The sequence below is a fragment of the Eschrichtius robustus genome, chromosome 4 (assembly GCF_028021215.1).
Source record: "Eschrichtius robustus isolate mEscRob2 chromosome 4, mEscRob2.pri, whole genome shotgun sequence".
NCBI lineage: Eukaryota > Metazoa > Chordata > Mammalia > Artiodactyla > Eschrichtiidae > Eschrichtius > Eschrichtius robustus.
The window spans coordinates 29,823,889-29,850,349 of record NC_090827.1 but is presented as its reverse complement, the minus strand read 5'-3'; the positions used below and the strand labels follow the sequence as shown (position 1 = coordinate 29,850,349).

Below are 26,461 nucleotides of genomic sequence, written 5' to 3'. Positions count from 1 at the left end.
CTGGAGCCTGTGCTCCGCAACAAGAGAGGCTGCGATAGTGAGAGGCCTGCGCACCACGATGAAGAGTGACCCCCGCTTGCCACAACTGGAGAAAGCCCTCGTGCAGAAACGAAGACCCAACACAGCCAAAAAAAAAAAAAAAAAAAAACAGCCAGTGGACATGACTCATACTATTCAAAAAAAAAAAGAAAATCATAATAAACTTCAAAGCAAGATGCCCGCTGCTTCACTTCTACCTTCCAAATCTCATACAACTTTCAGTTTGGCCAACTCTAAACTGGAACCATACAGAGAAAGGGATTCTGGGAAACATAGGTCTAACCTAGCCAAGTTGACATGGTACAAAACCACCAGAGATATGACAAAAATTTTACCCACAGGGAAACCAGATAGTCAATAAACATACTGAAAGATGCTAAACTTCACATTTATTCAGAAAAATGCAACTTGAAAACACAAGGAGATACAGTTTCACATGCCTCTCGTTGGGTAAAATTAAAAGTGTTAATGAAGATCATATAATCCTGGCAGAGTGGAAATTGGTTCAACCACATTAACAAGCAATTTGGAATATCAAAGAAAATTGAAGACGTGCATACCTTTTAACCCAGTGATTCTACTACTAGATATACACTATTCACACATGTATACGAAGAGAAGCTCACCAAAATGCTCATAGCAGCATTGGTTTTAACAGAAAAAGAAAAAAAAGAAGAAAATTAAATGTCTGTTAGTGGGATTCTAGATAAACATTTATTTGTTCATATAACAAAAAAGACTATACAGTAGTTAAAATGAAAAAATTAAAACTAAACGTATGAACGTGAGTGAATCTTAGAAACAATATTGAAAAGCAAGCTGCTAAAGAATATATAGAGTATAATAGCATTTCTATATTTTTTTAATATGCAAAATAACACTAGTACATATATTTATGGAATTCATGTATATGTAGTAGAAATATAAAACATTCCAAAGAGTGACATCAAATTCAGAGGTGTGAAATAAGGGAGAGTTCATGGGAGGCTTCCATCGTATATGTGATGATTTATTTCTTGTGCTTGGTGTTGGCTGCATGGATGCTTGCTTTATTCTCTCAATGCTTTTTTCTCTCCAAATTTATTTATTAATCACTGAAAAAAGAAACTTGATCTTGCCAAGTATGTTTCATCCCACCTGCCTATGAAAGTAGTCAGTTATTATTACCTACTCACTCCACAGGCCAGAGAATCTTCCAAACCTTAATTATTATCCCTGTTTATTTAAAGTTTTTTCTCTCTCTTTATTTAAAATTAACCATAGTTGTTAGACATTTTTTAAGGCATGGTTAAGGCTGAGCTCTGTTTTTTTTTTTAATTCGATAATACTATCTCTGTGACTTTTACATTATTAAATAAATTTAGATATGTTTGATATACTTTTCTCTACTCAGATAGTGTCTTATTTTGGAGTTGATTTAAATAAAAAAATAAAGGGGCATTTACTGAAAAGAATTTAGAGGATTTATACCTTTTGTTAAAAAATTGAGAACACTTGCTCACTGGAATTCTAGGTGGTGATCTGGAAGGCAGAGCGATCTGGTAGGGCTGCTCCATTGGAGAAAGGGGGCTATGACATGGAAGGAGAAACAAACGAGGCATCCAGGCTTTGGAATCTAATAGAATGGAAGGGAAGAAACAAAAGGAGGAAGCAAGATGGGAGACTGTTGTGGATTGTGTGAAATGGTCCTCCCTCACAACCCCTCAAATATTCAATATTATGTTCACAAAATCACACAGGGCTGACTGAGACTGAAATTTTGAGGAAAGCGTGAAAGAGGGGATATTCACATCAGGGTCTGACATGGCAGAGACTAGAACAGTACACATGGGTAGGAGCTCAGAGGCATAGAACTTTTGAGAAAACACAGCAAAGAAACACACAAATTTTAGAGAGAGCTTTGAACTACTACTAGACCTACGAGTAGAAAGCAGGCCACGTTTATTCAGTTTTCCAAAGGATAGGGGGCACCACTGTTGAGCTCTCTATTACACGAAAATATATTTCTACCCACTGAACGGTTTCCATTCCCTTCAATACAGTTTGTAAATAAAATTGAGATATAGTGCGTGTTTTCAGAAGAGTTGCTTCAGAGCAACCAAATTCAAATAATACATTTAATTGCGTATATTCTGCTTAGGCCTTAGCTGAAGAAAAATGGTAATATTTTCTCAGAGAAAAATGTGAATTAAAGACAGAGTCACATACTAATTTCATTTTTACATATAAATATATAATGAGAATGTCTTGGTGCCTTTTGGCAAATAGACATATGCTTTTGCCTCTCCCTTCAGGAAACATAGATGGTAATACTGCATGATTCCTAATCAGGGCAACAATCTGTAAATAAAGTACGCAATACTTGGGAAGATTTTTTTTATTAAACATTTTTTACTCTTCACACTTATAATCTTTCAACAATATTAAACATGTATGTTGATGATAATTTTCACTGAACCAATTTCTTTGTTTTCTTACATTCTATTTCTCATGAACTAAAAATGATCCTACTTTATTTTAAATTTAAAAAGTGCTTGTATTAGAAAAAGAACTGTGCTAGAGATACAAAATAAGTAAAATTTCTTTGATTAAAAATAGTAAGAGCTGTACTGTACTAAAAATATTATTTTTTTGTTATTAAGTGACTAAATTTCAGTGATTTTGGTTTTTATGCATAATATTTGTTCCTTTTTAATTCCCTGCTGATATGAGAACTGCATCAAAGTATGTTATGCCATTGGTGGTTTTCAGTGAGAGAAGGAGAAAAGTTAAACCTGAAATTTCTTGGTTTTTAAAGACTCTTTTGCTAAGCAATAGAAATGTTTCTCTTTTATCAGAGGTTTCATGGATGGTAAAAGTTGGAACAAATCTACGTAGTAAAGAGTGGAAGGCTCTGGAGTCAAAACTGTGATTCAAAACCACCACCTGGGTAAAGATAAGCAACAAGGATATACAGCATAGCACAGGGGATTATAGCCATTATCTTGTAATAACCTATACTGGAGAATAATCTGCAAAAATACTGAATCACTATGCTGTACACCTGAAATTAACATAATGCTGTAGATCAACTATACTTCAACAACAAAAACAACAAGACAAAAACACATCTTGGGTGAACGGCTCAACTCCTTCATGCCTCAATTTCTTTATCTCTTACAGGGAAATATAACCATATGTCTTTCTGTTTGGATGACTGAATGAGATCAAGTATGTAGAACTCTCAACATAATGCTGGACATAGACTAAGACATGATAATTGGTAGTTTTTATTATTGCTTTTAAATGATATAGGCTAAAAATGGCCATCACAGATGATGGAGGTATAAATATAAATATATATGCATGTAAATATGTAGATATACATACATATATATACATTTCACTGTTTGTGTAAGGATGCAACCTAGACCAACAGAATCAGCACTGCACAAGGCCCAGGCTGGCTTGCTGACCAGCTACTTTGTGACATGGTGAATTCAGCTTGTCCACATCTCACCTTCCCTGTTTGTAATATGAGAGTTTAGACAAGAAAATTTTTATGATTCTAATCCAGTCCTAACAGTCACTGATTCTTTTTTTTTTTTTTTTTTAGTAGTAGTGTCAAATAGGAATATGTGAAGTCAGAGTTTAGAGAAGAGTGACTCTCAAAAGAGAAAAGCAAAAAGCTGAAAAGAAAGTTTTTCCTGCCAAAATGGCTGAGCAACAGGAACTCAACAGTAGATTCTAATATAATTTTTAAAAGAGTTGTTATGGACTGAATGTTTGTGTCTTCCAAAATTTAAATGTTGAAATCCTAAGCCCCAATGTGATGATATTAGGAGGTGGGGTCTTTGGGAGGTAATTAGGTCAGGATGGTGGAGCCCTCATGAATGAGATCAGTGCCTTTATAAGATGACACAGTAGAGCTTGCTCCCTGTCTTTGCTCTCTATCATGTGAGGATATAATAAGACAACCATTTGCAAACCAGGAAGCAGTCCCTCACCAGACACTGGATCTGCTAGCACCTTGAACTTGGACTTCCCAGCCTCCAGAACTGTGAGAAATAATTGTTGTTTAAACCAGCCAGTCTATAGTATTCTGTTGTAACAGCCTGAACTAAGACAAGAGTGAATTTCCTCAAGAGTGAACATATTCATTCTTTTAGTCATTCATTTATGTGAAATTAGTGAACATCTACTATGTGCCCAGCATTGTAGGAGGTGCTAGAAATACAGAAATAATTATTTGCCCTTTGAGTATTTAGTGGGAAAGGCATACAATTACAATCATCATTGTGGAAAAGACTGTATCTTATGTGATATGGTAATATAGGCCATCCACATGCCTCTAGGTGAGGTGCTGAGGAAAGAGGCCCTCATCCGGAGATGAGAAACTTCATTTTCAGGTTGTATATCTTTTATATATTGCCTATTTCTCAGTTTCCCTCTTTTATAAATGAGGATAATTTCAGTATCCACCTTACAGAATATTATGAGAGTTTAATTACATAATTTGGGTAAAGTGATTAGTGAGTTGTCAATAAACATTAGATTTTTTAAAAAAATTTAATAAGTGGACTATATATTTTAGTGGTTAGGAGTTTGGTTTTTTGAGTTGAAAAGATTAGTTTTGAATATCAGCTTTGCCATTTACTACCTGTGTGTCCTCAGGATATACCTTAATCTTTAAGTATATCCTCATTTATAAGATGAGAATTATGACTGTTCCTTTTTGGTTTGCTGAGATGATACAATTATAAAATGCATGTAAATTGCTTATTAAAGTGCCAATCTATTTTTCAGTGCTTAATGAATGCTAGCTATGTTAAAATAAAGGATCAAAGATACCACCAAAGCCCTCATAAGCATATAAAATGGTACACATATGTATCATATTACAGAACAAACTTGGCCAGGTATCTTAGAGGTAGAGCCTAAGACAGGTATTCTTTTTTTTTTTAAACTCAAATTAATTTAAAATTCAACAAATCAACCAAATAAATTAAAAACTCAACACAAACTCTTCATTATCATTTAGGTATCTAAATGTACTACTTCATCAAATCATTCTGGATTATAAACATGACAGTAATAGTTTATACATATGAGTGTCTTTCACATCAAGATGTAAAATGTTTAGCTCATTAATCTTATACCACTGTGAGGAAAATTGAAAAAATGATGACAGCCTCATCAGTAAGTATAAACACACTAGAATATTATTTTCTAAACTGGGTCACAGGTCTTTGGTCAAAGACCGGGTTCAAGTTGTTTGTCTTCCTGCAAGGACATTGAAAGCACCTCTCGAGTAATCATTATAATGCGGACTTCTCCAGCCTAGGGATGTCGACAGGTAAAGATGATACACTAATACCCATTTTATATTGGATTAGTCCATCTCAGGTCCCATTCTGAGATTCTTTCCTCCCCGTATTGCTTGGAGGTTGTATCCCAGTGGTGGTGTCTACTGCAACAAAGCTGTAGCTCTACCATCTTCATTCATTCACTCAGCCCTTCATTCATTCACATATTCATTGATTTTTTTAAAACTTTACTATTATTATTTTTTAAACATCTTTATTGGAGTATAATTGCTTTACAATGGTGTGTTAGTTTCTGTTTTATAACAAAGTGAATCAGTTATACATATACATATATCCCCATATCTCTTCCCTCTTGTGTCTCCCTCCCTCCCACCCTCCCTATCCCACCCCTCTAGGTGGTCACAAAGCACCGAGCTGATCTCCCAAGACAGGGATTCTTGTTCCAGTGATTTATTGAGGAAGTTCTCTCAGGAGAGGAGAGGGAGGGAAACAGGATAAGGGAGTGGAACAAACTAACAAAGAATGTAGTCCTAGTTAGACACTAGCTTCAGTCTGATCCCTTGGGGAAAATTTCAAAGCACCACAAATTGCACCACAGAATTAGTTCCACTTTATGACAAGTGGACCAGCCACTGTACTGCTGTGTCAGTCTGTCACTGGTCGACTTCTTGAGGGAAGGGAGGGGGGGAGTCAGCCTTCTGGGAAAGAAGTTCCCTGTTGGCTGAGAGCAACTCTCTGGAAAAGGGACAATGGTGACTTATTATTAGTCAACAATCCAGCAGCAGGGTGATGGATACAAATGGATAAAGGCAAATTTAGTGGGAGACCAACAGCATGCACTACACAGCAGAAGGGGAAAAGATATGTCAAAGGTCTAGAGGTATTATTGTTAATGAAATTGTTTAAAGTTTAGCTTCCTGGAAGTCAAAGAAAATAGGGTTTTAAAGTTTTTCTGGATTTATAAAAGTAATATGATGTCTCCTGTTTGGCGCTCTGGAGCCATTCTGCATCTTTCTTGCTTTGGGCTATATCTCCTGGAAGCTGGAATGTGTAAACTGCATCAAATGTTCTTTTGATATTTGGCTTTTGATGGGGTCAGGCCCATAGCACTACTGGACGGAGAAAATGAGCAAGAAGAACTCCATGCCTGTGGGGCTTATGCGAGCTGGCTGTGTGCCTGCTCTGGTCACAGAACCTTCAGAGAGACCACTCTCTTTTTGTCTTTTTAGGTAGAAGAGTGGTAATAATGCTTTCTGTTGCTGTCTTTACACTAGAGCACACATACTGCCTACACCACTGTAAAGACTTTCCTGGGAATTCCTTGGCGGTCCAGTGGTTACGATTCCGTGTTTTCATTGCCGAGGGGGAAAAGAAAGAGTTTCCTTATTAAACTTTCTTCAAAGTACTCAAATTAAGTTTGCTACCTGTTTCCTGACTAGTATACGTGGTATACCATTTAATTACAAAAATGACTATCTTCCCTACGCTAAATTCTAGACACAATTTATTACCTGAATATATTCTGACTTAAAATACATTGAATATAATAGACTGAATATGTGAAGTATTCTTCCAATAGCCATTTTTCTGGAGACCTTTCAAAGTGTTGAATTAATACTGAATTGTAATTCATCAAAGTTGTTACTATAGAAAATTAAAATAATATATACCAGGAAATTGGCACATTCACCTAGCCTTATTACCGTATGCCTGTATGCAAATGAACATCAGCCTGAAGACTTTGGCTTTCACAGAAAATCAGAGTCAAATTCCAAGTCAGTTAATTCTTCCTTTAAAATACACATGGTTACCAAAAAATTTCAAACATCTAGTTTTTTAAATCTAAGGATATATGTACAATGTGTCTTCCCCAAAAATATTAAGCCATACTGACAGAAATTAAATTCCTAGATAAATGAAGAATTATACCACGTTCATGGATTGGAGGACTAAATATTATAAAGATTTTAACAAAAATTAATCTAAAAATTGAGTGCAATCCTAACTAAAGTTTCCGTGGATTTTTGTAGAAATATATATTGAAATGCAAATAACCAAGGCAACCTTGAAGAGAAACAAATAGGGGCGACCTGTTCTATTCAAAGTCAAAATAATTTTGAATTTCTAATTCGATGTCAAAAGAGCTACAACAAAAAAGTGCGGTATCGGTGCAAGGACAGATGAATAGACTAATGGATCAGAATACAGTGTGCAGAAACAGACCTGAATGAATATGAATACTTGATTTATGTCTAATGTGGCACTGCATAACAGTGGCAAAAGGGCAGTCTTTTCAATAAATAGTGTTCTGTTAGTTGTATATCCATATGGAAAAAACAAAGCTCAACTACCATCTCACACAACAAATAAAAGTCAGTTCTAGAGGGGTATAGAACAAAATGTGAAATGTAAAAGAAGAAAGTATCTAGAAGATAACAAAGAATATCCTTATAACTGTGGGATAAACAAAGATTTCTGAAAACATAAAATATGCTGACCATCAGGGAAAAGATTGACAAAATTGGACTACCCCAAATTAAGAATTTCTCTTTATCAAAAGACACCATCAACAGAGCAAAAAGTAAGTTACAGAGGGAGAGAAGATACAACCAACAGAAGAGTGATATTCAAAATATAGAGAGAGGTTCTAAAACTCAGTAAGAAAAAGACAAGGTGATGGCAACATGGCAAAAGACTTGAAAAGTCACATGAAAAGGTGCTCAACATCATTAGATACCAGGGAAATGGAAGGTAAAAACATAACTTTAGTAGTTGTGTAGTGGTATGCCACGAAAATGGTAAAAGCAAAAATGAAAAACAGAAAAAAATCAAGAGTTGGTGAGAATATGGAGTAACATGAGCTACTATAAATTGCTGGGGAGCAGAGTGTAAATTGCTATTGCACTTTGCAAAGCTGTTTATCAGTATTTACTCAAGTTAATCATAAACATACTTCATAATCCCACAATTTAACTGCTATCTTTTATACCCAAAAGAAATGCACACATGTGCACCAAATGAAAAGTTCAGTAATATTCACTGCAGCATTATTGCTAATAGCCCAAAACTGGCAATAACCAAAATGTTCATCAACAATAAAATATTTAAAGAAGTATACATACATGGTAATACTATTCAGCAATGAAAATTTTAAAAACACTGTTACACACGCAAAAAACAGGTAAGTTGAGTGAAAGAAGGCAGAAACATCATGCTAATATTGTTTGATTCCATTTGCATAAACTTTAAACTGGCAAAGATCTTATCCATGGTATTATAAACCCTAAGATTGGTTACCTTTAGGAAGAAGGAAGGGATTAATAATTGGGAAGGGGTCCAAGATGGAGAGTGGTTTTTCTGGGCTGCTGGTAATGTTCTATTTCTTGCATCTGTCATGGCTACACAAGTGTATTTACTTTACAATAATTCATTAAACTGTACACTTTTCCACTTATCTGTTAGTACGTTATACATCAATAGATTTGTAAAAATTATACAGACTCAAACAGAGGAAGAAAGTGATCACCAAGTTGTAGTGGTCAATTTTAAAGCTTTTGTGGTAGCAACTTGGACTAGAAAGACTTTCTAGAAAATCTAATCATTTTGACAAGGTTCCTGCTTAGTGATGTGTATATACTTGTGTGTTATCCAATTCATTATTTATGTGTTATCCAATATAGTTCCTATATTACTTTAATGTGTCTACTCATGAGTAAAAGAGAAAAGGAAAGGAAATGGATATTGTGGAGCATATACACTATGTAAGGCACAGTGACAGGTGCTTCATACTTTAAAAAAAAAATCCTCAGAATACCATGGTAGTTATTATTGTTCACATTTTTCAGGTTAAGAAGTTGAGACTCGGGCTTCCCTGGTGGCGCAGTCGTTGAGAATCTGCCTGCCAATGCAGGGGACACGGGTTCGAGCCCTGGTCTGGGAAGATCCCACATGCCGCGGAGCAACTGGGCCCGTGAGCCATAATTACTGAGCCTGCGCGTCTGGAGCCTGTGCTCCGCAACAAGAGAGGCCGCGATAGTGAGAGGCCCGCGCACCGCGATGAAGAGTGGCCCCCACTTGCCACAACTAGAGAAAGCCCTCGCACAGAAACGAAGACCCAACACAGCCAATAAATAAATAAATAAATAAGTCAGGAGCTCTTTAAAAAAAAAAAAAAAAAAGAAGTTGAGACTCATAAATGCTAAGTAACCTGCCTAAGGTCATATATCTGAAGGCTATATACCCAGGGACATAGCTAATAAATGTCAGAGTCTGACTTCATATCAGATTGTTTAAGTCCATAGATTGTATACACTGGACATGGGAAAGATCTGAAATTCACTGTCTGGCTTTATTGTCAAAAGCCCTGAACTTATGCCATAACACCATCATTTACTCCTGTAGAACCCTGGAGCAAGATAGTTGACCATTCTGAGCCTGGGTTTCCTTATTTCTAAAATAGAAAACTGGAGATGTTGGTGCTCCCCCCAGATCCTCTTGACCATCCAGAGCACCCATCCCCTACCTGCTATGAGTACTGATTGACAATGACCCCCTTCTCCAGAGAACTGCCCCCAGAGTATTGGTCCTACAGGAACCTCCACGTGTCCCCGGAGATCTTGACCAATGCCTGACGGGTACAATAGGTCAACCTCTTGCAACAACGGGGTCCAACTCTGTGGTGCAGTTTGTGCTCAAAGCTTTTCAGTGGGAATAGACTGAAGCTTAATGACATGAAGCTCCGTTGAAACCTCCTTCTTGCTTAGTTTGTATTTCCCATTCTGTCCCGCTTCCCTCATGCCCCCTTCTCCTGAGGGCACTTTTTCAATAAATCATTTGAAAAGAATCACCATCTCAGTCTTTGCTTTTAGATGACTTAAGATAAAAATATCCACTAAAATAGTATGAGAATAAACTGAAATAAATATATAGGAACGATTTTAACTGTAGAGTACTATAAAAGTTCTATATGAATATTATGCAGAATTATAAAACAAGTCAAGTTCATTACTTTTGTATCTTTTCCCTTGAGTATTAAAAACTATCACCTTTCAGACCTAGTATACTTGCATTCTCTCTTCTCTCTCACATATCAAAACAAAAAATTAGTTTATGCTTTTATTCCTTGGGGCTTTGGCTAATTAATCAAAGTGTTTCAGTCTTAGGATCATGAGGTATTCAAGAGTATGAAAAGAAAAGATGGGTTTGGTTGGCTTCTCTTGGTCATAGTGCTTTAGTCTGGGTGAATATATTTTGCTAATCTAGAGGTATTCACTGTTTTTGCTCGAGTATCTCCTAAAAAAATTTTTAAAAATTATATTTTTAGTTGTTAGCTAAAGTTTTATATTGAAGGCTTAATAGTTAAACATGATTATAAGTTCTAGAAAATTGTATATTGCATTTGTGTGTTAAATATTTTTCATCAAAACATTAGAGCAGACAATTAAACTTATTTAATTTAGAGGAAAAATATATGCCAAAGATTTAACTGGCAAAGCCGGTTCTTAATTGTGAAACCAATAATCTAAATTAAGCTTTTCTGTGAGGGGAAAAAAAAAACCCTGAGCTTTTCAATCACAAGAAACATATAAATATGCATTCCCACTATCACTTCGCTTCTGAATTCTAAGATATATAAGTAATACATGGTTTGGGGGAGATAGATAAAGTTGCAGGATCCTAGCCAATAAGAAAGGGCACTTTTCTCTCCAATGTTTTTGCTGATGCTTTTCTAGCTTTACCATCTTGTGATTCTCCCAGTGTCACTTCTCAAATTTTCTTTGTTTGGCACCCCAGAAACTCCTTGGGATAACACACCATACTGATTTCAGATGAGTGAGGGGAAGACGGAAGGGTCTGCGAAGAGAGATATGGAAAAGAAGTGGTAGGTCCCAGGAGACACTCTAACAGATTAGTTTTAAGAAAGACTAAGTATGAACTTTGAGGATCTGGAAGATGGACCTCTAAAAATATTCCTACCTGGGTAACCTCTGGAAAGCCTTCTTATGTCTCCAGGGCTATGCATTTCACCACCTTAGCCTCTAGGTCACCCCACATGCAGCCAGATGCCTAGAGATAAGGGACCTCCCCGAACTCTACCCAGGATTTCTCCCAGGCAGAGCTGATAGCTGAGAAAATGTGTTACTCTTTGTTTCCCCTTGTTATTTATTACTCTTTGGTTGCATGTAACTGAACTTCAGCACAACTTCAGTGCAAAACAGGAATGAATGGTAAGAATGCACTGGGGACATGTATATGTATATGAATGGCTTTGCTGTGCATCTGAAACTATCAACATTGTTAATCGGCTATACGCCAGTATAAAATAAAAAGTTAAAAATAAATAAATAAATGACTACTTGGAAAAAAAAAAAAAAAAGAACGCATGGGGTCTCATGGTGCCCAAGAGCCATCATGCAGCTGGGCCTCAGGAACATAGTGGAATCAGGAAATGGAATATTAGCAGTCTTTCTTCTGTCTTTCATCTCTGCTCTTCTCTGCATGTTTGATTCATAATTCTTTCTCTAAACCCTTTCTCTGCTTTTCTGATCTATAAGGTAGAGTAATATGGCTGCTGAAAATGCCTTAGTGTAAATTTCATCTATCTTCCAGAGAAAGACTGAATCTAATTCTCCAAAGAAAGGAATCTTATAGGGGAAGAGGGTATCATGCATCCAATCTTGATCCATGGAACTATGCCCCCATGATTCATGTAAAATCATAGGGTTGAATCAGGTTTGAGATGAGGCTTCTGAACAGATAAAACATTCAGCATACACCCAATTCCTTCCTAGGTTGGACAGAGAACCTAGCCACAAACACTTAGGGCGATTTTCAGTTCTAAGTTGAGTCAATGTATTTCCTGTCTTAGGAATATTTTCACATTAGTCTATCCATAGAGGGACTAAATGCTATATTCTGAGACTTAAGAACTTCATACAATAGAAGGGGTGCTATTTGGGGATTGCAAATGGGAAAGGAGTGAGACCATCTGCCCATGAAATCACATCATACTTACTTCTAAGATGGTAAGTCCATTGTGGAGAGGAGACTAATTTGAAGTGACATGAGAAAAGATATAATTGTTAAATCTGCATACCCTCAATGAGGTGTGGTTGTTTTCCTTGCACCATGCTTCTATCCTAGTGGCTTTCAATCCTGAGTAGCAGATGTTCTCAGTGCCCACCCATATCTTCTCCAAACCTTTTCTATTTTCGTGCACAACAGCTACCTGCATGTTTTCACCTGCATCTCCGTTGGAGTGATGTTCTCAGACTTCCCTCGCCTTTGCCTCAGTACAGGGAGAGCCGAAGGGGCCTAGGAATTTGCAGTGCCACCAGTGACTACTGGGTAAAATACTCAGCTCTCTGGTCCCTGATGGGGACAGCTTGGAGGTGTGACTTGTAAGTCTGCAGAGGTCCCCTGCAGGACTGAACCAAGTTACCACCCCTGCCCTGGGTCTTTGCTTGACACCAGTCTCTTGCCTGGCTTCCTTCCCTTCCCTGTCACTTGACATACTTTTCTGTGGTTATTCCTTGGAACATTCTTTAATAAATCACTTTTATATGACTCTTCATCTCAGGATCTACAGCTAGGCACCCCAACCTTAGATACTGCCTATCCATTAGAATTACCTGGGAAGTTGCTAATAGAAATTCTTCACTTAGGCCATGAGTGAGAGAAACAAAATGAATTTTTACCCTACAGAATTAAATCAGAAACTTTACCTTTTAATATATATATAATTTGGTCCTATGTGATGTGTTGTGTGTGTGTGTGTGTGTGTGTGCATCCACATGTGTGAGAAAGAGACAGATTGACAGAGAGACTGAGAGATATAGATACAGAAAGAGACATTCTTTCATGATATTTAGAATAACTACTGACCTTGAATTAGAAAAAGTATATATGTTGTAGGTATCAGTCAAGGTTTGAAAGAGAACCAGTAGGAGATACATATATATGTATCTTTACGTGTGTATGTGTATATTACGAGATTTGTATAAAGAACTGGCTCACACAGGTTGCAAGCTGTTGAGTCTGAAATCAGTAGGGCAGACTGGCTGGCTTGAAACAGGCAGGAGTTGACCCTACAGTCATGAAGTAGAATTCTTTCTTCTCCAGGAAACCTCAGCTTTTGCTCTTAAGGCCTTCAACTGATTGGGTGAGGCCCATCCACGTTACCAAGGGTAATCCCCTCAAAGTCAATTGATTGTAGATGTTACCACATCTACAAAATACCTTCACAGCGTGACCTGGACTAGTGTTTGGTTAAATAACTGGGTATTGTAGCCTAGTCAGGTTGACACAAAAGGCTACTCATCATATTGCAGGACTAATAAAGTAAGAAGAAAAACAATTTGTTGTGTCAAAATAGTACCAAAATGTGGCATTCACAGAAATCACTCGGCATTTACGCAGTATAATAAGTTTGCATATTGTTAAACTGGTGATATTAACTTCTTATAAAAGGAAGTGACTCCAAAAAATCAGCTCTATATATACTGTATATCTATATATAGATACATTCATATTTTTAAATAATCTGCTCACATCTTTGAAAATTAGAAAAGAAGGTAATGCTTCTATTTGTAGCTAAGACACATTAAGAGGGCATTTTTTTCCAGTCCGGTTTGTATAGTATTAACAACTGTCAGTGATTGCCCAACCATACCCATCTACAAAGGCACTAGAGTATTGAGAGTGAGGGAGAAACCAAGCCTTGGCCTAAGAGGGAGCTGGCAAGATTACAAGAAGTGGTAGTGATACCAGGATTGGGTGTAGGACCGCAGGCCCTAGGGAAAATGGAGTAAGATTAAAATCGAGCCAAGTGGAGTTTAACCGATTCAGTCCAGTGGAGGCCATGTGGCAGAATAGGAAAGGTTCAATACAAGAAGCAGATCCGTAGCCACAGGCACGCAGGAGTATCTTGGCATGTAAAAAAAGAACTGAGATGTTTGTCCTAGTCACCAGCTATCAAACGGTAGCACGGAAGTCCCACGTGGGTTAGATTATTTAGAACTGCTGACTGGCATTACTACCCTTTATAAATATTTGGCCTCCCTCTGATTTTGAACATGTGGGAGGATCACATACCTGTGCCCCCTTTGAAATAAGGTGTGGCCAAATGAGTTCCGGTCAATGAACTGTGAGTGTAGTCATTTGTGAGTGCCACTTCCGGGCAGAGGCACCTGATTGCTGGAACTCAGCTCCCCAGGGCTCTCCTCTCCTGCTGGGTGACTGTGAAATGCTGATATGGGTGCTTCTGATGGACTGAAGCAGGCTGGAATGCTGAGCCAGCACACGGAGGATGACTGCCCTGGAGGGTGGCCCAAGCCTGCAGAGAACGTCAAACTGTGTTAAGTTACTGAGATCTTTACATTTTTACTGCAGCATAGCTTATAACCTGCCTGAATGTGACATGGAAACAGGCATAGAGCATATTCAATTAAATAGCTTCGAACTTACCAAGACTCTTCAGGCAGAGTCAGTCTCTGTCTCTCTCTCCCCCTCCCCTATCCACCCCTCCCCCGCATATAATTTTTTCACTCTTTTTATTTTTGGCATTGACTGTGCTACAGAAACAACTGGGATGGGCAAGGATGGGGGCATCTTATAGTCATTTTTTGAATGAAGGAAAGGAACCATCACAATCGGAAGGTGTCAACTTTTGAAAACCCACAGAGGGCATGAAGTCACAACCTTAGCTGCTCTTTTCTACCCTTCCTATCATTCAGTGAGGCGTTTTGGGGTTTGTAAGGAACATAAATCTCAAACCAGCTCTAGAAAACAGGACTTGTTGTCAAGATATTGAGGGGTCTCATAAATCCAGAAAAAATTTAAACAACCAGGCCTTAGAACAAAAAGGAAAACAGATTTAGGAATCTCTTTGTCTCTGTCTCTCTCTCCTCCCTTCACCCCTGCTGAATCTGAACGATGGTCCCTCTGGCCTGAATGGCTTCATCTGTTTACCCACCTTGCACATGAATCATTTGCTGGTGGCCACCTCAGTTCCAGTCTGCAAGACCTTTCATTCAAACAACCACCCCCAACTTTCCTCTGAATTTTTAAGTCATGTTCTTCCAAGAGAGTATCTGTTTAGCCTAGCTTACTTTGCAAATTAGTTTTGGGAAGTTAAGGTCACTGGTCCTTAGATGTTCTCTAGTTAGATATTCACCCAGCCTGGTCCAGTCCTCTGTGAGGACAGCAGTTGAACCTGTGAATTGATGATCGCTCAGCAGGTGCCGTGGCTGGGGCATTTTATCTAAGATAGGAGTGGGCAGGACAGGCACCTGAAAGCCTATCTAGCACAATTTCCCTGACTGTTTACACTTCTGTGGGCTGGACATCAGGGACACCCTGAAAGAGAGAAGGAATATCTTTTGAGGGTCTGCTTCTAAACAACCATCACCCAAGTTCTACCCACTTCCTCCCTGAAAATTGCTAATGTCCGGCCTAATTTATCACTAGGGAATAATTCAAATGTTTCAAACAATAGAACTCTTTGTGTATTTGAAGAAAGAGGAGCTATGAGTAACACTGTGCCCTCCCCTGGATTTACACACGTAATTATTCTTACAATGGGGACATGTGAGAGACACACCTCACACGAAAACGGAACTCCTGAATTCCCATCCCATTTCTCATCCTGGAGGTCTGAGCCAATTCTTTTTACTCTATTAAAGTTGATTTTTGTAATTCAAAAAAAAATCTAAACATGAATTTCTATTTTTCTCTACAAGTGCAAAATGATTACCATCATAAGATTAGTTAAAATCTACCACCTCACATAGTTACAATTTTTTCCCTTGTGATGAGAACTTTTAAGATCTACTCTCTTAGCAACTTTCAAATATATGATACAGTGTTACTAACTATAGTCACCATGTTTTACATTACATCCCCAGAGGTTATTTATCTTATTTCTGGACATCTGTACCTTTTGACCACATTCACTTAATCCTCCCACCCCAAACCCCCTTGAAATGCTTATTTCAACTGTTGAGAAAATAAGAAAAACTAACCTGGGCTAGCATTGTAAGCCCATTCTTTCAACAAACAGCTGTTAACCATGGAGATTCAAATGGGAACAAGACAAATTCCCCTCCCTCGAGGGTCATGTCATCTAGTTTCAGGAAGACAGACAAACACATCACAGACATAGCACACCCGCACATGTACTGTCAAGTAATTATAAATATAAAAAAGGGGCTAAGTCAGTATAAAGAGGCAGAGACTGATGAGGTGCTATTTTAGATAGGTATAAAGACTGCTTTGTTAAAATCACCAGTGAACTCACGTTTTGTCAAAACCAGTAGTCAATTCTCAGTTGTCATTTTACTCAAACCTTCGGCATTGTTGACACTTCGTTTGCTTGACCTCAGAGATACCACATTTCTCCCCCAGAAGCTACTCCTTTCTGCCAGATTTGCTGGTCCCTCCTCTTCTCCCTACCACCTAACTAAAATAAAGAACTACTAAAATGCCACGACTACTCACCAGCCTGGCTCTTTCCTCTCAAGTCCAGACTCATATATACAATTCCCTATATGCCATCTCCACGTCCACGTATAATACGCATCTCAAAGTTAACATACCTAAAACTAGCTTTAGATCTTCTCCACAAAATATTCTCTTCATTTCCAATGTTACCTCTCTCAGGAAATGGTAACGCCATCTTTTCTTTTTGCTCAGACCCCAAACCTTGGAGTTCTCGACTCCTCTTCTTTATTTTCCCACAAAGTCTATCCAACCCATCAGCAAATCTGTTAGCTCTGCTTTAAGATATATTTGGAATAGGACAGCTTTCACCACTTCCTTCTAAACTCGATAATCCAAAGTACCTTATTTCTAGCCTGGATTGTGACAGTAGTCTCTTACTTGGTGATGTTCCCATTTCCACCCCTGCTCCCTTCCAACCACTGCATCCAGGGTCAGTTCTTACAAAAGAGTGAGGGTATTCTTTAAGTTTAAATCATATCATATCCCTTTCCTAATAAAATACCGCTTACTTCACCAGAATAATGTTTAGAAGTTTTTTATGTTCTACGAGGCCCTATATGATCTGACCCTACATCACCTCTCTGACCTCAGCTTGTACCACTCTCTCTAGTTCATTGTGCACCAGCTACACTGACCTCCTTTGACAGTTCTTTAAAAATGTCAGACTCTTACATCAGGGCCTTTGCACATGCGGTTTCTTCAACCTGGAACACTCCTTTTCCAGATAGCTGCATAGATACTGTCCTTACTTCATTTGAATCTCTTGAAATATTACCTTCTCAGAGAGGTCTTCCCTAAACAATCTGTCCACAACAGTGAGTAAAACCACTTCGCCAACCACTGCTTCCAGTGTTGTTACCACTGTACGTGATTTTTACCGTTTCGTTCACCTGTATGTGTAATTGTTTTTAATTGTTCCTTTTAATCATCTGTCTCTCCTCACTGGAATGTAAGGTTTATGAATGGAGAGACTCTGATATTTTCCTACTGTGGTCCCAGTGTCTGATATGCATAGGTGTTCAATAAATGCCTATTGAATATAGGATTTCCAATAACCATGAATACTAGCAAAATAAAACCCCACTAATTAGAAGTAAATGGGAAGATGGCTAGGCTGAGTGCAAGATTCTTTTTTAATAGAATGTTTACTTGCAAATTCATGAATTTCCAATCGATAATGGGCAAAACTTACTTGGGGGTAAGGTTAAATTTCTGCTAGCTTTAAAGAGTGAAACTCATTTCTAATTACTATATTGATTTTGTATATGCAAATGTGCTTTTAGAGGCTTGAGAAAGTTTGTCCTAAATTGATTTATCAGGTCTTCCACAACATGGTATCTTTAGTTTGATTGCTAAGTCATTTGATTTTGGTCTTGAAGTTGTTCTCAAAGCACTTCAAGTGTAAACTTCAGCTCATTTCAGATCAACTATTCTGAAATTCTGAGTTTAGAAAAGCCAGAATACATAAAGTTTTACAGCATGAATAGTTCTTAGATTATCAATATAATACAACGTATATAGTTATTTTAAATGTGAACATTTATGACTTGACACCATTCATCTATTCATAATTTTTAAATTAATAATGAAATTAGAATTCAAACTATCTAGGAGAAAGGGCTATAAGATTTCTCTCCAGTGTGTGTGTAGGTATATATAGATATAGATATAGATGTAGATAGATATAATATATAGATATATAAATATATATTTTTATATATATATTAGTAATATTAAAATATCTCTGAGAGTAGGGGCTGTGGTACTTACCCTAGTGCCTCATATATTGGATGACAATAGACTTTTTAAATTCACTCAACAAAATTTGTTGAGCATTTACTGTGTGCACAGAACTGGGATATGAGATGAAGGTATAAATACAAATAAAACAAATATAAAAATATGTTTATTAAGTCCAAATTAATAATGATTGCCCATAGCCTTGCCAAATTTTACATAAAATATATCCTCTCCATATTAAACTTAGCATACAGTTCCATAAGTTATAGATTGGTCCCTGACGGAGAAAAAAAAACAAATTTATTCCTGAATACATTTGGTATAACAATTTTTTATGTTCTTTGAAAAATAATTTTCCTAAATGAGTAAAACTATCTTCTGGAAAAAAACAAGGCTCAATAAAATTTTAAGAGCAATCCAAAAGATAAACAATAAGAAGCCCTTTTAGTTTAAACCTCAAATAAAATCCATGTTGAATATATATTTCATAGAGCCTCTATAGTGAATAGGGTAGAACATGTTAAAAGTGCATGTCAGAGGAATTAGCTTAAAGATAATAAATCGAATTCTCATACACATTCATGGCTCTGCCAGGATTGGCTGTCTACAAGGTCCTTCAGCACTATGCTCCCTCATCTCAGGTGAGAATAGGTCACACATGCTGCTGTCTGCCATCAACTACTCAGAACAAAGTGCGTGTCTCAGAAGAGTCGAAACCGGAAGTTACTATTCAGCTCTTAAAGTCAAAATGATAGTAATTCATCCAAGAACCAAAGGAAAGTAGAAAATTTCAAAAGCTGGTTATTCTCAAAACAGGATATAAAATGAAATATCTTTACTTTTTTTCTTAAAAAAAAAAGCTTCTAGATCTAGCAGAGCACTTAATAGCAAACTAAAACATTATTCATTTACGATAATTTGTACCAATGGAGGTAAGCTGTGACTTGGTGCATCTGAATGCATAGATGACTCCAAATCCTCAATATTTTCTTTTCTCATACATATTTATGTTCATAATTAGTTTTGATGAAGTAGCACCTTACACCTAAATGTTTGCAGAGATAAAATACGTACAACTCTTGTATAACAAGACTTTGAGATCCTTGAACGAAAGGACTAAATCTTGACTCCTTTATACATTTATGCATTATCTAGCAGCACAGTACCTTGCACAGAACAGGTGTTCGAAACACAACTGGCAAATCAATAGTTCTTTACAAAAAAACAAAGTTTGATGCTCATGTGTTTAAAAAAGTAAGAATATTTTTAGTCTTCTTGTAGTTATATAACAGATACACAATAATTCTGGATTTTACTTTTTGAACTAAGATAAATAACTTTTGTGTGCTAATTTGGTGATACTAGCTCCCCTAACAGACATATCCCCACATTTCAATGGAGCAACACTAAGAGTTTATTTTTTCTTTATGTAAAGTCCAATGCAGATTTCTAGTAGGTGGGCAGCATTTCTCTATGCGGTAGTTTAGGCACTGAGCTCTTTCCATGTGAGGTTACATCTTCTCCAGGACCCTAGAAGCCTCTGAATCCAGCTATAGGATGGGAGCCCATGGGCTAGAGAATGCATATCTGCTGCTTAATGGCCTTAACTGGAAAGTGATGAAACACTTCAGCCCACAGCCCACTGACCAGAACTAGTCTCATGGACCCACTTAGATGCAAGCAGGTGCAGGCCGGGAAATGGAGTCCCTACTTAGCCAGATGCTTTGCAGAGAGAAGTATACCAGAGAAGGGGAAATATAACTTTTGGTAGACAGTAAGTTGTTTTTTGCCAAGGTTTTTTTTTTTTTCTCTCTTTTTCTTCATAAACAGAGGACATTGTCAAAGTCAGCATCCAGGAATTGCAGTAACTTTTTGGAAATGTAAATACCATGTCTAAGGTGATCTGATGCAAGAGGTAATATAATCAAGGACTGCTTGGGCAATCTAACAGGATAAAAAAAAATTGTCAGTAGCAGATAGTAGGACACCTGAAAAATATCTAAATAAAAAAGATGACTTGGCTCTATCAGTAGGCCAGCTACATGGACATAACTAGTCTCTAGTTAATATGCTGCTGTCTAGTTTTCCTTAGAGTAGGGTTTAGTTTGATTAAGAAGATGTGTCTGTGTTGCAACAGTGTGGAACCAGACACACGCATTAAAGGCACATGATGATAACAAGATGTGTTATAAAGTGATTATGATTCATAACATATTTTTTTTTACCACACATACCTCAGCTAGGAGGTGTCCTAGACTTGTAGCAGACTGAAGGGTGTGCCTGAAAAGTGTGCCTTAATTTCCTATCTGTTTCATAAAACTTTTCTATGGTGCTGACATTTTAAGTCTCTGAGCTTGGTTCAAAGGTATTTTTTTCTTTTTGTTTTTAAATACCTGAAAAGTGAGTCCAAATAATGGTGGGAACTGTATCTCTGTTTGCAATATGTGGGAGAGAACATTGGGGCATTGGAAGTGAGCATCCCTGGACATGGTTTCCTGCTCTTGCCTCAAGCAGGCCCTCTTCTTCACCCACAGGTCTTGGCATCCCTGCCTTGCTGTGTGCCATCTGGCCAGGGACCAACTTCCCAAATCTGCCTTAGCAACTAGCTCTGCCTGTGCTCAGGAGGCTGTTTTTAACAGTCCCTTCCTGAGGCAATACACTGGCCTCTCAGAGCTCCTATTTTTATGACAGTTCTACTAGGCTAGGTTTTATTACTGGCAAGGGCCCTTTTCAATTCCCCACCCCACACAAATTACCTATCACAGTGACTGGCATATAAAAAGAGCAGGATACATATTTACTGAATGTACTGTCTGCCTAATTACCACAAAACAATCCTAGGGTTGTGAATTGGGCAGCAGAATTTGGAGCCAGTGGCAGTCTCCCTAAGTCAGGGACATACCCTGCATGGCCTCCTTTTGCTAAAAAGGCCTCCATAGAGGCTCACCTGCCTCCTAGTGTGAGCTCCTATTCCTTGCAGGCCACACCGCTGAAGCCACACTCCAGTGTCATCAGCCAATTCCTAAAACTTCTTTTCAAGTTTGAACTTTAATCTAATCCCTGTCCCCAACCTCTGCTGGTCCTTGGTGCTGAGGTTGGTTGGGGAGAGGGGCTGTGGAGAGGTGACCTTCTTGCAGAGGGAGACCTGCTTCTCATTCTGTGGCGCAGCAGGCAGGTCAGAAGGGAGCATTTGGGCCACTGTCACTCTTTGTTCTTCCACACCTCCCATTCCGTCCTCCACACTCCTTCCAACGGGAGGATACCAGAATGGGGACCCACTTTGGGCTTCAGTGCCCTGCCGGTATCAGGAGCACCAGGTGGGTATCGGGTGCTGGGAAGGGAGCTGGGAAGGGAGACGTGGGGTCACCAGTTACGACCAGTCGCGGGGTGTGCAGTGTCAACAGGGAAAAGACGACACTCTCCGGTGTTTCTCCCGCCCTGGCACCCCCATTTCTCCCTGGAGACCAGCAGGGCTGCCCCAGGTAACTCAGAGTTGCCCAGGGTCGCTTGGACTCCCGTCCCCATCCTCAGTGGACAGCGCGGTCCCCCGTCCTATAGCGCCCCGCACTCTCCGCCACGTCCCTGGCCGGAGACGCTCGGGAGCGGCTGTTCCTCGGAAGGTGTGGATGCACGGGTGGGAAACATTAATAACCACGACACCACGCCCCACAAAAGCCCCAACAGGAAAACCACCGTACACCCATCACAGGAGGAGCCCGTCTCTCCAAGGTAAGTTGTTTATTCGTCGCCGTTTTGGCGCTTCTCTCCGGACAGCTGAGGCAGCGACAGCAGCTGTGCGGCGGGCCCCGGAGCTCCTCGCGCTCTTCTTTCCTCCGCTCTCTCTCGGTCGCCTCTCAACCCCACCCCTTCCCTCCTCCCTCCGCCTCCTCCCTTCTTGCCCTCTCGCGGGCCACGCACACACCCGGAGACACCCTCCGCACTTGGCTACTCACACTGCGGCTTAACCCAGCCGACCAGGCACGGTTGCCAGAGCGGCGCGGGGTGTGTGTGCGGGGTCCAGGGGAGGAGGCCAAATGGGGCTGGGGGAGGCATGGTAGAGCCTCTCTCCTCCCAGCCGCGACCCCCTGCCCATTCTCCTTCCCTAATCCCGGGCTGCCAGCAACAGTGACACCTGAGCGGAGCCTGGGCGGTGTAGGCAGCAGACCCGCTCGACTGGCAGCCGCGAGAAAACAGAACGGGGGGGCGGGGACGAGGAGGAGGAGCGGGAGGCGGGACCAGAGCGGAGCGCCGCTGGCAGTGAGTGACGCGCACGCTAGCCAATGAGCGCCCGCAGCTCCAACGTCGGGGGAGTAGGGGGCGGGCTCCGCGGGGAGGAGGAGGCTACCGGAGAGCTAGAGGCGGGGGCCGGGAGGAGGAAGGGGAGGAGGCGGAGGCGGGAGCGGTGGCGGCGGCGGCGGCGGCGGTGGCGGAGGGTAGGTTGCGCCAGGGACTGTGTCTGCCGAGCTCCGCGGCTGTGCCTGTGTGAGTGAAGGAGCAGCGCGGGGAGGCAGAGGCGAGCGCGGCCGAGAGCGGCGGCGGGACGTCTCCGGCGGCCGCGGATCAGCGGCGGTGCTCTGGGTGGGGAAGCAGCGGCAGCGGCAGCGGCGGCAGCGGCGGCAGCAGCAGCAGCAGCAGCAGCGGCGGCCGCCTCTCCGCCGCCGGGGACGCCGAGGCGCGGCTGGTGGCACTGACATCGGCGGCCCTGCCTCTCCTCCCTCGCCCCCGGCCCTCCCCATGTGATCGGTCTTAATCCCGGCAGTGTGCGCGCGTGGGGCTCCATTCCGCGGTGCCCGATCTCCGTGCCGGGGTGGGTGCTCGTGTGTGCGCTTCCCCTCCCCATCCCCCTTCCCCCAAGAATAAAAGAAGAACCGAGAGGCGTGCTTAGAAAATAAATAAATAACCACCACACACGCGCAGCCCGGAGCAGAGTCGGCGGGGCTGGCGGCGGCGGCGGAGGAGGAGTGAAGGCGGCGGCGGCGAAGGAGGAGGAGGGACGCGCGGAGAAGGCAGTAACTTTCAAGCCAGCTCAGAGCCCAGACCTCCAGCCAAGCGGTTTGCAGCGCGGCGGCGGCGTTGAGTGTCTGGCCCGCCGGTCCGGTCGGGGTGTGCAGTAGGACGGACGAGCAGCGCGTCGCTGTCCCCCGGCGGCCGGAGATGTCCGAGCCCAAGGCAATTGATCCCAAGTTGTCGACGACCGACAGGGTGGTGAAAGGTAAGCGGCGCGCCGCGGTCGCCCGGGTGCACCGTGTGCCGCAGGCGCCGGCGGCTCGCCTCCCCTCCCCCCGCTCCGGGTTCTCTCCCGGCTCCAGCCACGGACCTTCTAGGATATTGTGCAACCCTCGAACCCCCTCCCTCGCGTGCCCTTCCCTCAGGCTTCCCACCCGGACCCACTTGGGGCATTTTTATTTAACGGGGGCGTCAGTTGGCAAATGGCTGAGCCGAGGGGAGGCGGTGGCGGGGTTGGCTGTGGCGGTGGCGGGAGGGGGCGCGCGGGGGTGGTTGCTGGCAGGGTGTAGCTGCTGTGACAGAAATAGGAAGTGGGTGGCTGCTCGCAGTCTTGCATGGGATCGGGTTTATGGTTTTCTTTTGCAGAGGGAGGGGTGATTTATGGCTTTTAAAAAATTAATATGGCATTTTTATGTGGCCGTGGCTTTCCACCGCCTGCCTCGCTCGGGCAGGGTTCTCTCGGCGCTCCATTGCAGCAATTCCCTCCGCGCCCCCTCCCTCTTCCCTTCCCCCTGAAAGGGCCCGCACAGGACTCGCGAGAGAGCGGGAGAGCGTGGGGGGAGCCCGGCGCTTCCGCGCGGGGCGGGGGCGGCCGCAGGGAGGGGGTGGCGGAGGGGACGCGCAGGGGGCGTGGGAGGCGGGGAACGACCCGAGTGCCCCGCCGCTGCCGCCCCGGGATTCCCCCGCAGGCCCTGAGAAAGACACGGAAAGCGGTTCCCCAGCCTCCCTCGCCGCCCCCAGCCTGCCCCCGCCGAGCTGTCATTGCTCTTGAAGGATGCCCTGCTGGAGCACACCTCCCCGGTGGTAACCTCACCCCGCTCACTTCTTCCGTGCCCCTGGCACCCGCTTGTTAACGGGCGATTTGATTCCTATCATTGGCTCTTCTCCCCCGCCCCGGGATCACAGACTCCTGGCGGCGAGGGCCCTGGGGTTTCTGGCGAATAGAAGCCGGGATGCGTGGGGTGAGGAAGGGGGCAGGTAGTGGTCTCCTCTCTCGCACTGGGGAATCCGCCGTCTCCGTTGTATTCCGTGGTGGAGTGGGGGAGGAACCTTGCTGTGAATCCTGGAAGGATGAGGCCGCAGAGCAGATACACCAGGATTAAGTAGTATCCCTACTTAATGTAGTATCCCCTGCGTTCCTGGAGTCAGGACGCGGAGCAGAGTAGGTATGGGCACGGGCTACGCGCAGAGCGGGCCTCTGACATTGGACACAGCGCTGGACGGTTTAGAGGGAAAGTGTGTGTGTGTATATGCCTGTGTGTTTTGTGCAGAACAGAGATAGTATCTCATGTGGCCTGAGCATGCAAGTAGAGTGCAAGGCAATGAAGTCATAGGCACCATGAGCACTTAGGTGAAGTAACCCAGCAGTCTAAAGACCATACATGATGCATAAGTCCTTATGGGGCTTCGGAACTATTCATTGCTTCACTCAGGTTTGCTCAGTTTTTTTTTAAAGTAATGTGCGTGTGAGTGTGTGTATGTGTGTCTTCTCTCTTCTCTTGTTTTGGTTCTATTAGAATCATTCCTGCTTCAGTGCAATATTCACAGACCCATCAAAATAAGGAGGTAATATCTCTACAAAAATGACTTGAAGTAGGTCTACTGATGCACAGCTATTATTTCTGCAGGCATGGATTCTCATGTAAACAGTCAATTCACATTCATTCCAAAGAACTATGTTTTGTGTTAAGGGCCTCTGTTGACATTTTCAAAAATTAAGACCTTTTGCTGAAATATCAGAGAATAACAAATATCTCCCTAAGATGTGAAGTTTAGGTGTAACCCCGATCTGTATGTTGAGATTACCTTTTTTCAAAACACTTGATGTAAAGCTTACAATTAAAATGATAGCAGTAAATGTGTCAGCAATTAGAAAACACTCATATGTGTACGCATAAGGTCAGTTCTGTGTTTTAAATCGCAAAGTGTGGCTTCTTAATGTAAATCTAAAATTATCATCAAGTGAAGAATGTGAAAATAATTGTTCATACATTCTGGCTTGATGTCTTTACCAGTTGATGTGAAAGAGCCCATTGAACCATTCCATGGCTATTTTGTCTTGCCTTTTTACAGTACTGTATTATATACATACTATTGTAAATGGCTTTTCTTTATACATACACATGACCACCCATAATTCAAAAAAATTTGGTTTACCTATTTTTGCAGAACTGAAATGCAGTTGGATGTAATAGATTCAAAATAGGAAAAGTTAATTTTGCATATATTTTGATAGGGATCTTGATGTGAAATTTTAAATGAAATTTTGTTTATAGAAAAGGTTTTATGATGAATCCTGATTTTAAGGTGAATATACTACTGCTTTTCCTCTTATGCTTTCTTACAGACTTTATATGGTTGGCTTAAGAGGCATTATTGAAAGTTGGATTTGACATTTTGTCATACGTATGATTTTTACCATCAGTTGAGATGATAATCTATTTTGATTATCAGTCTTCTATGACGTAGCATTTCCACATGAAAACATATGTACGTGCTTAATGAGTAGGAAATACATATTTGCAGAATGGAATACAGGTTACCAAACGATTTTTCACATTTACAAAAATTCAATAAGACATAGTTCACGAAGCCATGAAGCCATGACTTTACTCTAAATTTTGTTAGAACTTTTATCTCAGTGGTCTGAG

General features: G+C 41.1%; 1 protein-coding gene across 1 annotated transcript in view; it reads left to right on the top strand.

The window, feature by feature from the left end:
- Nucleotides 1–23,061: 23,061 nt before the first annotated feature.
- Nucleotides 23,062–26,461, top strand: part of PPP3CA (protein phosphatase 3 catalytic subunit alpha) — a 303,007-nt gene continuing 299,607 nt past the window's right edge. Inside the window, exon 1 of the mRNA XM_068542501.1 lies at nucleotides 23,062–23,796. Coding sequence (XP_068398602.1) covers nucleotides 23,739–23,796 — 58 coding nt within the window. The 5' untranslated portion in view covers nucleotides 23,062–23,738. The remainder of the gene's footprint in view (nucleotides 23,797–26,461) is intronic.